The sequence below is a fragment of the Colius striatus genome, chromosome 1, assembly GCF_028858725.1.
Source record: "Colius striatus isolate bColStr4 chromosome 1, bColStr4.1.hap1, whole genome shotgun sequence".
Taxonomy (NCBI): domain Eukaryota; kingdom Metazoa; phylum Chordata; class Aves; order Coliiformes; family Coliidae; genus Colius; species Colius striatus.
In genome coordinates this window covers 172,395,002-172,408,959 of record NC_084759.1, presented here as the reverse complement: position 1 = coordinate 172,408,959, position 13,958 = coordinate 172,395,002, and the positions used below count along the sequence as shown (strand labels likewise).

General features: G+C 45.1%; 1 protein-coding gene across 1 annotated transcript in view; it reads right to left on the bottom strand.

The window, feature by feature from the left end:
- The window catches only part of PPM1H (protein phosphatase, Mg2+/Mn2+ dependent 1H), a 133,481-nt gene extending 124,787 nt beyond the window's left edge, over window positions 1-8,694 (bottom strand). Inside the window, exon 1 of the mRNA XM_062016848.1 lies at window positions 8,398-8,694. Coding sequence (XP_061872832.1) covers window positions 8,398-8,633 — 236 coding nt within the window. The 5' untranslated portion in view covers window positions 8,634-8,694. The remainder of the gene's footprint in view (window positions 1-8,397) is intronic.
- Between the last annotated feature and the right edge of the window lie 5,264 nt (window positions 8,695-13,958).

Sequence of the window (13,958 nt, the reverse complement as noted above, 5' to 3'; positions counted from 1 at the left end):
TCTCACCATGTTGAATACAGATCCCAAACAACTGAGTGAAGCTCTAGATTTGCCACCCTGCTTTATTCCAGAAAGGCCTGCCCACCACAGCACACTAAAAAACCCCAAATTTAAATAGGAAGAGGTTATCAATTATCAAGAGTGTTGAGTCACGTACAGGATCCCTATTTTGCTGTTCCCCAACTACGCGTTGCCCACACACCTTCCTGCTCAAACCACTGCACTTGCCAATGTTTTCTGCCTCGGTTTGAGGTTATTTTTCTCCTTTCCCCTCTCAGACTCCAGTAATTAAATCATGTGGTGATCAAGAACCAGAGATGTCTCTTATGCTGGTTTTACCCCACCATGGCTTCTCCCCAAGGAAATACCGGGTGCAATATTTACTTGGAGAGCACTAAACTCACATCAGCCAAACGGCCGCAATAGACCTGCTGGCCGCCTTCTGCATGCTTGCACCTCTGTAATTACCACACAATAAAACTCCAGCCCCACGTCTGTTGGTTTGGGGAGGCAGAGGGGCTCGACACAAGCTGGGATTTCTTTCGTCAGCTGTGCTAACTCTTTTGCAGTCTGAGCATTTGAAACTGAGCCCTTATACTCTACCAAACCTATGAGCATGGAAACCACTCTGCATAGTATCATGTATTGCAACTGGCCATCCCAGACATATACCCTACCATGTAAATGTACGTGGCCAAGTGGGAACCAAGTCTCACAAGTCACCTTCCTTCTTCTGTTTAACGGGGAAGGAAAAAAAAAAGAAAATCCTTCAGCATTTAAGAGACAATAAAATGCACAATTAATACAGAACTGCTGCTTCCCAGTAGGACCTCTTGCATTTTAGAGCAGTAAGTTCAGTCAGAACAGAAATTCAAAATGGAGCAAAAGCTCAAGGGTAGACATTGAATCATAGAATGATAGTGGTTGGAAGGGACCTTTAGAGATGATCTAGTCCAATCCCCCTGCAGAGGCAGGTTCACCTAGATCAGGTCGCACAGGAGTCTCTATTCCCCCCACAAATGCTGCTCCAGCACACACACGTATCACCTATTCCTACTCCAGCTCCATGCCACAGCAAAGTTACTGCATCTGCTCTGACTAAATCCATCCAAAGATATCTCCCTCTATTCATTAACAGTGTTCCTCTACTCCAAGTGTTATTCAGGATGCAGCCCAGAGTAGAGCTGACTTAACCTGTTCTTAAACCCACAAACTACATTTCTTCCTCCCATGATACACAGATCTCATCACAGGAATGACCCATGCTTTGCAGCACTGCGTCCTCTCAAGGTTGAACTGAGCATATTTCATTTGATCACTTTCATAGGCTCAGAGCACACTAAGGGGGACAGTCCAGTCAGATTACAGCATAACTCCACCAAGCCATTCCCAGTTACACCTTTCCCAAGCAATGCAGCTGCATTCAAGACAAATGAACAAAGCTGGAGTATTTGCAGGTAACATCCGCCAAATGTCACCAGTGCCAAGGCAGAAGGGGCCAAAGTGACGCTGTCTGAGAGGACAGTCACCCTCTGGTTTCAGAAGCTGGGACAAGGCTCCAGTAAGCTTTTCGGAAATGAGCATGAGCTCATGGGGTGGACTACTGAAACAAGACAGCTTAGAGGGATGAATTTCATACTTGCCTTACTAGGAACCACACATGTGCAATATAGACTACATTAAAAATACCAGACCATTTCATTTATCCTTTGATTTTTTTTTGGCCCTTTTCTCCTTTACTCCCATTAGTTCTAAGAAATCAGTGACCACATAGGAAAAGCCAAGGACATAACAGCAGGAAAAAAAGACTAATCCAAGCACAGAACCTTAAACTCAGGATTTGTTCTCCACATTAGTATCAAACCTGCTGCCAAACCTTATCCTGACTGCCTTGCTTTTTCACCTGAGGAACCAGAACATTTACACACGTACATTTTGCTCCAAGGTTATTCTGAAATTATTATTTGCAAGACACTTGGCAGATTAGAGGCATTACATAAATATTAGATGCTATGGTATAAGCTCTTACACAAAGAAAGGGATTTTCGAAGCTCTTAAAACTATCATGAGATTTCTGTATGCTGTTCTTTATAAGCTCAGGCTTAAACAAGAGTCTGGCAATGTGTATTAGAGTTAACATTACATTATGAATAGAAGAATAATTCATACACAGGATGAACACTTAGTTGTCTTTAGGTACACATATGGGATTTGAATTCTTAGCTTATTCATCATGTCGTACTCAGTCTTACATTCTGACCTAAAGAAGGAATAAAGGAACGTGGGTTTTTTTTCCCAGACAAACAGAAGTGTTTTTTAAAAGTTTAAAAGTAATTCATGATTTGTGTGTACCTAACCTGAGAAGACAGACAAACAGAACAAGACAAAAAAGGTATTCCTTTGCCCAGGCATACTATCTTCCTCAAATTTGTACCAAACAGAATACATACAAGAAATATATTTACCTATGGGGTATGACTCATGTTCCCAGCAGACAGTTAGAAATGCTAACTCCCAGAAATGAGAACGTAACTTTCAATTCACAGAGGCATGACTCCAGAGTTACCTTCTGTTAACAGCAGGCAATGGGGATTAGAATAGGAGATCATTAGTTGCAAGTCCCATGCTATCCTCCAACACATGGTCCAACTTGCGAACAGCGATTTCTATGCTTTGGTTTAGCTCATCTCACAGAAGTGGTAAGCTTTCACCTGCTTCAGACTATTATTAAAACACTTAACATTTGTATAAATAGTTTGGCCTAGATAGAACACCAAAAGATACTTTACATAAAAATATTTATGTGTTTATAGAACACCAAAGATACTTCACATAAAAATATTTATGTGTTAACTTCCCAAAGTCAACAAATTTTATGTTGATTGTGTCAACCTTAAAATCTATGATCATTGAGAAAGGCTGAAAAGCATTTTCACAAAAACTTCTTGTCAATTCTCATGCACATTCATTTCCTAGAAGCTAAGTAACACAGCATGAGAGAATATGATGCAACATCACCAGCCTTGCAAAACAAACAGTACATAGAGTAGGGGAAAAAAAAAATCCATAAGCTTCCCCTCACTGCTTTTCACACTGAAGTTACTGCTGTAAGAACATGCCACTGTAATAATGCTGCAGGAGGACGCAGTCATCGTACTTCACCTACAACTCTGCATTCATTAAGGGTCAGTAGTCACCACACCATAGAGAAAATGTAATTGCTACTGCAGGCCTGCAAAGCAGAGAAACTACAGCATCTATGAAACGTAACATTATGGAAAAAAAGCCTGGATTTAGCATCTCATCAAATGAAAGGTACCACTGGGACAAAAAATTGACTTCACAAGCCAAGAAACACACACATCCCACCAAAGAGGAATTTCTGGCTACCTAATATAACTTCGAATTGCACAGATACCCAGGTAATTTAGAAAATTACTTAAAATGTATTTGAAAACACAGGCAAAACTGTTATTTGCATAAGGTCAGAGACAACACACAATTGAGACCTTCCCTATTTCCCTTAAGCGTATTTACTATTACCTTTTGACATTCTCGGAAGAGATGGAAGAAAGACAAGAGGAAAGAGAGGAAAGCATGTGATACAGAAACAGCTAGCTAGGGTCCCATCCTCATGATCCATACAATTTAGAAAAGTGACCATAGCATTGAATTCTGGACTACCAGGAATATACATTCAAAATAGATGGAAAATGACTAGACTTGTTCTTCTACCACAAATTGTTACTCAGTTGCAGTTTCCCTGCAATTCCAGCAGCACAGGCAGCAGGCTGGTACTTTGTTATTTGCAAATTTAACATCTATTTTGTCCAGGTAATTCAACCAGAAGAGGAGCACTCTGCTCCACTCTCTTCAGCCCCTACCTTCATGAGGGGAACAAGATAAAGCAAAATAGCAAAAGGTGAAAAATTACTTTCTAGGTAGAGTATGGATGCAGGTGAATACTGTCCGAGTCGTTTCATGTTATATACTCCATCTATGCTACTGCCTCTGACGGTTGCTTTCAGAGTTTAGCACAGAGACTGAGTGCAGCTTAGCAGAGGCTCTGCAGGGAAGAGGTCATAACACACTGAAAACAGCACAGAAAGGAACTAGACAAGAAATTTCACCCCCCCCCCAGTAACAGGGCAGTCCAAGCAGAAGCTCAGAAATCAGCTCGCAGCTCAGAAACCAGCTGGCAGCTCAGACAAGGAAAGATCTGGAAGAGCCCTGTGGGCTTGGGAGCACAGCTGCCTGCAGGGTGGGGAGAGAGGGCAAGGAGTAAATAAAGTGACAGGCAGGATGCCCCTCACCCTCCTTCCTTAAATCACTTAACTTTTCAGAAGGCTGCAAATCTCCTTACCCCTCTGGATTAAAGGCAGACTTAAAGGAATGTTTGTCCCCAGACTACTCTCCCCCTGGGTCATTCCTGCCAGATATCAGCTAGCCACATGGAAGAAAACTATGTTAAGGATGCTCTTGATTAAAAAGGAAAATTGTATTTCTCAATAAAATTAAACTTTTAAAGACAATTAAAAAGCTTAGTGGATGTGGGATACAATTTCCATTTTGTTTCTACAGAGCTCGGCAACCATCAGAAAAAGACCTGTGGTATAACAGTATCTCTTTGAAACATCTACCAGCCTTTTGCCATCCTGTAGTAGTAGATGAACTGAAATTCAAGGTCTCGGGTCTCTGATGCGGCTAAGAGACAGCAGTACAGTAATTTCAGAAGACAATTTCCAGGCTTCTCACCAACTAGGGAAACCTGAATCCCTATGGGATTCCCACTGAAATTTCAGGAAGCAAAGATGTTTTATCCTAGCATCAAGTGTGTTTTTGAAGATTTCATTTGCCTGCCTACATGCTTTGCATAATGATAACACTATTAAAAGAGGGGAAGCTAATAATAAAAAATAAAGGCTCATTTACATTTCACTGCATAATACCACAGAGCTAAGTAGGTAATTTAAAAAATAAGTTAAAATATATGACATGGAAGAGCAAAAAATATGGATTGCGAAAAATATCCATTACAGTTCAGTACAAGAGAAGCAAGAAAAAGAGAAGTGCTTTTTCCAAGGGAACAAGTCAGATGAACAGGCATAGACCACAGATGCCTTCTTTATCATTACCTAAGTTATTAAGAAATCCCTGTTCTCAAGAATCAAAGGTACAAGAGGAAGTCCCTGAAAAAAACCCATATAGTTTGTGGAGTCAGACTGCTTTCATCCTGCACAGAAAGCAGGTCTAGCTCTGAAATACCTTCTCCAGCTCAGATGAAAGATCAACATGATGACATCAAGGAGCTCCATTATCATCAGTAAACTGCCATGTTTTACAACTAAAGAACATGAACATTGCATCCCCGAGCCAAAGCCTCCAGGTGATCTATTCGCAGAGCCAGAATTTGTCACTAAAGACAGCAAAACAGATGCTGGTGTTGGGTATGAGCATTATCTACAGACTGAAATCCCACTGTGCAAATGGCCCATGACATCAGGGCAGACGCAATAAAGGTGGCACATGCTCTCTCCTTACACATTGTGGGTCAAAACCCCCACCTTCTAAGCCTACAACAAACCTCTCTTTAATTTCGAGTAGTAAATATCTCAGTGCCCAAAGGCATCCCCACCAACAAAACACTGGAATCACTTTTGCTAATTTGCTGCACTGTGGAAGTGTGGGAAAGCAAACAGCTCAGGGCAGCTGGACCTCGCAGCAGGACATATATTTTTTTGATTCCTTCACACCAAAGCAAACTACTAAAATGTGAGTTAAATGGCTGACTTCATGCCACAAGCTCCTTGTATGGACACGAAACTTCCTCCTAACATTCTTGAAAGGGCTCACTTGCGCTGTAACAAAAGGCAAACACTGCTCTGATAGTTTCCTTAATGTAGACACTAACACAACGCTAAATAATAGCAGAAAAGTACTTCATCCCCCTCTTTCCCTCAAGCAAACAAACTTCAGAATATGTGTAACAGTAATTTGATCTTTCTGGTATTTTTCCATTTCTTTTCCCTATACAACTCACATGTTTTCCAAAAGGAAGTCAGATCATTTTGAATGTATACCTCCAAGCAAGTATCTCAATTATTTTCAGAGAACCTGGTAAAAGCTCAGTAAGGAGTAAAGGAAAAAAAACCAGAAAAAGTCATAATTGGTAAACCCAAGCTTGTCCTCCTTTCCTTCTTTCTCTTTATTCAGTAATGGCTATTATGCTGATTTGCCTTCAGAGAACCATGCAATTTCTTTAGCACTGCTTTCCTCTTAGCTTATGCATAGCGAGCATTTTGACAGAGTTACAACCAAATTCCATTTGGGAAGATCATATAGATGGTTCTGGGAAGACCCTGGCAACAGATTCACTAGTTCTCTCACTAAGGAGGAGGAACTTTCATCAGGCTCTGCTCCACCATCACTAGAACCAGTAACTGCCCTGGAAGGAAACAGAATCATCAGGGTGAGGGAGCAGTGGAACAGGCTGCCCAGAGGGGTTGTGGAGTCTCCTTCCTTGGAGGTCTTCAAGACCCGCCTGGACATGTTCCTGTGCCACCTGATCTAGGTGAACCTCCTTCTGCAGGGGGGTTGGACTAGCTGATCTCTAAAGGTCCCTTCCAACCCCTACCATTCTATGATTTAGGTTGCAAAAAACCCACTGTAAACTTAATACTGCCAACTCCAACACTAAAGCCAGTGACTTTTACGCCTCCCAATTAACTGAACTGCTCAAAGTTTGGAAGAATTGCAAGCACATGGAAACAATCCTAGCACATTTTTCTCCTTTTCTAATCACCGGAGCAATTTACTTTTATCTCCAAACACTCCCTCACAGAAAGTTTCATCTACAGAGTCAACCTGGGCTTCTATGTTCTGACATCCATGTTATTCCCAGTCATTCCCAGGCAAAGCTTGCAGGCAGCAGTGGATGCACATACCTGGGACCCAGAGAACCTCACCTCCCACTTTGTCACCAACTTGCAATTAGTTACTTGTTGAAAACCACAGCATCTCACGTAAGCTAAAAATAGCAGCACTTACTTGCTTTGGTAAAACACTCCTTTTTAAGAACCTATTATAGTACCAGAACAATTAGAGCTTACTTGTAAACACTTAAACTTATACTTCCTGGGGAATTTGCTCAGTAGTCTATTCAATTCTTTAATAATCTGAACAGTCCAATTTTAAATTCTATACTTCTCTTCCATGTTGGTATCCCCAATGATGTAATAACCTTTTAAATAGAACTAACAATTACTCATTAACAACGTGAAGCCTTCAGTAGAGTTTTTGCAGGAGCTTTGTTGGGAATTCATGTACACCTGAAGAGATAGTGCTCTACTGCAAAACAGCTTGTAGCTTGGAAGTGCTCTTTTAGTCAGCTCCTGTATTCTGAGAGTTGGTAGCAACATGGATGGTCAGATATGCTCAAGGTAGAAAAACAAATACCGAGTCCTGCTCCCAGTATCATCAAAGAAAATAATGTGTGTACTGATACCGAAAGCAAGAGCAAGGACATGCCTTTCCTCTGCAGTTACTCCCGCTGCCAGCGGGATGAGGATCTGCATCAAAACAAACACTGTGCTTTGCCCAGCTGGTATCTGAGGTGCTACGTGTAATCATTTAGTTTGATTGCACTCAAGATCACAACCAGGTCCTGACCAGACCACCCTCTGAAGTGAATACCATGACAAAAGTGAGTTGGGGCAATCAACTGCTGTGAAAGCTCAGGTTTTCGGTCGGCCAATGGATTTTTCTTTCGGTTTGGAGGTCAGGTTCCTCAAGCGTCTCCCCGAAACTGGGAAGCACTTAGTGAATAAGGGGCCGACCCACGTCAGTGAGCATGACGGCTGCCAGGTCCTCGGGAAGGTGCGCCGAACACCACACATTTCACCACTTATGGGCTGCGGGACACAGCTATGCACGCACAAGCTAAACCGTGTCTCCTATCAATAGCCCTTTTCACTCCCGAGTCAAGAATGGAGACAGTTGTTCACCGGCAGAGACCCCGTTCTGGGCCCCTGCGCCCCCGGAGCACCCACTCCGGGCGGCAGAGCTCCGGTGCTGTCCGTTTGCCATCCTTGGCCTGCCGGGTACCGGCCACTTCCGCGAGGACTTACAAGGACAGGGACAGTTTGCATCCTCGGCCTCCCATAAACGAGCTACTCGAGCTACGGTAGCACAAGGCGCCGTGGATGCCACCCCCGCCCCCGCGCTCCCGCTGCCCGCGGCGCCGCGCAGGCCCGGGACGGCGCCTCCGGCACACGGCGCGGGGGGCCAGCGGCCGCGCCGCCTCTCGCCGCCCGTGTGCCCCGGAGCGAGCCCAGCCCGGCGCGGCTAGCGGGGGCCGGCCGCGCTCCACCTGCCCGCCGCAGCCGGGGCCGTACTCACTCCGCGTAGCCCGTGGTCCAGGGCAGCCGCCGGGTCTCCTTGCTGAGGATGAGGATGGGGCGTGCGATGTGGTCGGCGGAGCACTCCACCTCGTCCGGGGACAGTCCCAGGAACTCGGGTCTCCCGTAGGGGAAGCGAAGGGGCAAGTCCGCGCCGCTGCCGTGGTCGGCGCCCGCGCTGCCAGCCATGATGCCGCCCATGAAATTGGCCACGGCGGACTTCACCCGCGTCAGCATAGTACCCCCGCCGGCGGCGGCAGCAGCGCCGGGGCCGCCGCGCAGGGCGGGGAGCGAGGCGCGCCGCCGGGCAGCGCTGCGGCTCTAGCGGCGGCTCCGGCAGCCCCCGCCGCGCTTCTGCAATGAGGGCGCCGGGCCGCGCGGAGCCGGGCGGGGGTGCGGCGCGGCGGGTTCAACGGCGGCCGCGAGGCCGCGGGCTCATTGCAGCGGCGGCGGCCGCAGGTTTACCCCTCCCTCCCGGCGCGGGGCGAACTCAGCCCGGCGGCAGCGGCTGCTGAGTCATGTGATAGCGAGGCTGGATTTGCCCGGGCGCTTCCTGCTCCTCCTGCGGCACCGGCGGGCTCCCGGCACACGCCGGGCACGGGCGGCCGCGCCCCCGCCTGCCTCCCGCCCGCCTACCCGCGTCGCGGGCAGCGGGGGCGCGGCAGCGGCAGGTGCGCGGCGGGCGGGGCGGGGCGGGGCGGCGGTGACGGTCCGGGCTGCGGCCGCTCCTGGGAAGAGCTGCCCAGGAGGCGTCGCTTGGCGGCCCCGGCGAGGGTTCTTTCCCGCGGGCGGGAGTTAGGTGCCTGTAGTATGCACGTCGCTGCCGCCCTCGGGGTTGAGCCAGCACAGCCCGACCAGGACGCGCCGTCCGGGCCCCTGGCAGAGCCCTCTCATTATGTGGCTTGAAGGATTTACCGCCCTCCTTCTCCTTAAACATGTCAAGGATAATTTTCCTACGAAACTAGTTGCTAGAAAAATAAAAAAATACGTGCAAGTGGCCTGGCCGTGAGGGCGGGCGGGGCAGCGGCAGCGGCAGCGGCCCACAGCCGGCCCGTGTAGCCGGCCGCCTGTCCGTCCCACGTCTGCCTGGGAAGCCGGGAGTCATGCGGGACGGCCAGCCGGCAGTGGCGGTGGGGCAGTCCCCCGGTGCCTCCGCTCACAGGCGGAAATTTAGGATGCTGTCATGGAGCGAAAGTGAAAAGACAAGCCTGACTGTCTTCGAATTTGAGGGCATAGATGTTTTAAGACCTCCTTCTGTAGCTGTGTCGTATCGATCATGTCATACTCTTTACAAAAACAAATTGGGAAGTCTGCTGCAAGTAGTGGTCGCCCAAATGTGCAGAAGGTCACAGGTCTGAGTGTGCCAAGCTCCAGGAAAACAAGAGTGAGAGGAACATAGCAAGGGTATGTAGGAAGCCTGTGCTCTGTAGCAAGGCTGTGACTGTGCCCTGTGATGTTGCAGTGCTCCTGGGAGCTGTAAGTCTCACTGAAAGACAGAGTGACCTGTGAAATAGAACATATAGGTACGGCAAGCTGTGAGAGTAGCATGGTATTGGGACTTGGGAGAGAAAAGCTGATTAGTCATCATACATGGCTAGTGGAGATGATCGTCTGTCATCTAGCTGGCTTGTATTAGAAACCAACTGGCATACCACTGAACACACAGTTACACAGTTTGGGAGATGAAGCCCCTGAGTTCGTTCAATTTCTGATGAAACAAACAACATCCTGAGAGCTGAGTTCCAACAATGCTTGGGTTTGCTCCAGCTTCCTTGTGTACAGCCATGAGAAATGTAAAGATGTTGTAACACTTGACAATTTTTATGATAAAACTATATATTAATAAAATCTACAGAGCCAAAAGTAGATTTCATAGATTAGGAATGCTATGAGTATGTTAAGTGCTACCTGGAGCTGGAAAAATATCCACCTCAAATTAAACATTACAGATATACCTCCTTTGGGAGGAGGTGGTTATTTTTCCTGTCTCTTAATTGTTTCCAAAGTTGATATTATAGATATTTGGAGGAACAGTAAACCTCTCTTAGGTCAAAAAAAGCCAAACAACTTGACATTAATAACTCACCATTTGATTACAGTATAATGGAAACCTTATTGTTCTTCCTTTTATGCATTTCTCTTTGCTTCACTTCCTGGTTATATCACAGATGTCATTAAGAAAAAAAGAAATAAAAGGAAAGAAAAGGATTGCTAAAATTCAGGATATTTTGTGTTTTTGGTTTTTTTTTCCACAGGCCCTGTGTCTGGGTGCTGTAGCAGGCAGCCATTCATCCACCTTCAGATGTTACAGGGGAAAGCATGCCTGAAGTGGTAGCATTCCCAAAGCCCCTTGACTGCTCTGGTGGCCTGAACTGTATATGATTTGTTTGGTCCCAGTTCATTCCCAGTCCCTTCCACCTGAGATCAACCCCTTATACTATCTTTTCTCTGTTAGACAACCAGTGTTTTTCATCAGACAGGCACTCCAAGTGCCCGCTTTCCTCACTAATGCTTAAGAGCAAACATGCAAGTGGAGGGGCATGGCAGAACTTTATATCTGTCCTGGAGAGGCTCATTTTTTCCATGTAAAAGTAGAGCCCCTCACAGGTTATCCCATACAGTCCTGGAAAGGCTACACCAACACACTACATTTTGCAGTTTGTTTGACCCAGAGACTTTGAAAAATGGGATTGACAAAAACTGAAACAGAGAGGATACAGCGTTTGTCCTCCTGCCCCACCTGGAGTCACCATTTTGCACAAAAGACAAGTGAGAAATGTAAGGGAGTATCTGTAGGCTTGTTAGAGTTTAAATGATTATCTCTGCAAGATGACAAAGAAAAGCTCAGATCAGACATATGGGGAGACAGCTTAAGGGCTCACCACTCAAAACAAATCTGTGCTGCTTTCTGAAATTCTATGGATGCCTGCCTCTGGCACTAGAATGCTGTCAGAATGCAACAGGTAGGATGTGACCTCTTCGTGCTGAAATGTATACAGATGCTTCAATTTCAGTTCTCTTTGGAGAAAGAGGATCGTGTTTTTCACTTTTGTGTCAAAGGTGAAGCCCCACTTCTCAAGGGAAGTAATGGTCAGGCCTGGCAGATCTCAGCAAGTTCCTCAAATCTCCAAGCCTGTGTTCCATCCAGGCCTTTGGTGGTGGGCAGACATCTAAAGGTTTAGATACTGACTTCAAGTAAAATTCTGAGGCTGAATTCTCTATGTAAATGTTTGAAAATTGACTCTGTGCCCTGCAATCTCATGACTAATTCAAAGGAAAGATGACAGGCTGGATTATTTTGTTTTAAATGTGAACTGATATGTGATGTTGGGATAAATATACTTTTCTCTCAGAACGGCTAACTACAATATGGAACTAGTGAGGCTGTGTGTGGGACACACACACATTCATATGAGCTCTTTGAAACATCTTCATTATGTTCTGCCACCTTGCCAGGCATCATACTCAGCATTCAAAAATTTGAAGAGAACTTCAATCATGATGAAAACAGATTTAACCAGAGAATACCCTAAAATTGTATACAATGATAGAATAATCCTGATTGGAGATACTTCTGAAGATCATGTGCTCCAGCTTTTTTTTCAAAGGAGGGACAACTTTAAAGTCATATTACATCATCCAGAATCTTATCCAGTGGAGTTTTCAGTATTCCCAAGGATGGAGATACCACAGCCTCTCTGGGCACCAGTACCAATCTTCAACCACACACCTATGATTTTTTTTTTTCCTGCTTTTATCTATTTGGGATTTCTGTTGTTGCAGTTTGTGTCTGTTCCCTCTCATCACTATTCACCTCCAAGATGAATATGACTCTTTCCTCTCTCTACTATTAGGTGGTCAAAGACAGCAGTAAGGTTAGACTTTCCTTCTAAAGCTTAAACAAATCAATTTTTCTCAGCATCTTCTTGTGACGTTATTGGTGGCCCACTTCTGGACTCATTCCAATAGGCCCGCTGGTAAGCTCCAAACTGGACACATTTAGAAGGTTGTCTTCACCTCTCTTGACTATTGCAACCCTTCATTGCTGCAAAGACACGCTGGTGATTCACACTCACTTTGTTGTCTACCAGGAGCCTCAGGCCTTGACAGTCAGCCCTCCGCATGGGTTTACCGCATCCCAGTTGCAGGGCTCTACCTATGTTCTTGGTTCCTGTTAGCCCATTTCTGCAGCATGCTGAGATCCCTCTGGGTGTGAGCCCTGCCTTCCAGCTATCAGCTTAGGCAACTTCCCCTATAACCTGAGGGAAAGGGAACAAATACTTACAGTCAAAAAAACAGCTTACAGCTATTGTAAGCTCTCTGATGTTACTCTTTATATATAGAATCATAGAGTATCTCAAGTTGGAAGGAACCCATAAACAGCAGGGAGTTCAACTCTCTGCTCCTGGCAAGACTATCTAACACTAAATCATATGACTAAGAGCATCATCTGGATACTTCTTAAACTCTGAGGACTCTGGTTCTGGCTCTTGGGTACTTGAGCAGAGGGTATATTACATGAAGCAGCTGGAAACATATCCAATGAAAGTGTGTTTACTCGATGTGTTTACACATTTTATGATAATAAAAAATAACTCTAGTGCAAGCCCTGTGCAAGCCCTTTTTGATTTTTTGTTTTTTTTTTTTTACAAAACATGAAAATATTTGGAGCTCTGCCTCACAGGAATATGGATTTTCTTCAGCAGTGTAACTTGCTTGTATTTTGTTTATACATTACGTTGCTTACTTGCTTTAATTTTGCTTTCCTGTGCTTTTCATGCTCTGAGTGAAAAAAGGAAAACTCTCAAAGGCTTCAATGGAAGCAGTAGATCTAATGTGAGATGAATGTAGCATTTTTGCTGGCATGGACTTCTGTGTTATTATGATTGCAGATATGCAGAATATCCACAGGTATGAACTCTGCTCCTGAATTAATTTGGAGAGTATATAAGAATAGATGTCTGATATTATGATGATAAGCCTGTATCTGCAATCGAAAACCAGTTTTAAAGGAAGAATTGGTTGCTTTTCTCTGTTAATCCCCCAAACAAAAACACTTAGAGCTTTATTTTTGCACATGATTCTGCTTAGGAAGATCACCATGTCATGTGACGATCAATGAAGTTATTCTTACCTTTCAAAAATACTGTGCAACCTTTAATAAGCATGAGGAGGCTCTTTAGCTCTGGAGAAAGGCCCTTCAGACGCACAGTGCCTGAGGCATCATAGTGACGTGGAGGAGAAAATGTCAATTTATTAAGACGTCAATCCTACTTCCCACAATACCACATCTCCTCTCCATGCCTCCAGCAACTCCCAGCATTTCCAGGCTTATCAGAGGTGACATGATCAAAGTCATTGATGCTCTTACTAGTTTGCAAGCAGGAGCACCAAGTAAATTTACGAATAAATAAATACTAGCAATACTCAGTGACATATTTCCTCTGCTACACCTGGTTTCTACTGCACTATCCTCCAGTCAATATTAATTTCACATATGGATTTCTTTTTGAGAGATTTCTGGGACTGAAGTTCAGAGAGAGCATCTCCAGTAGTAGAACA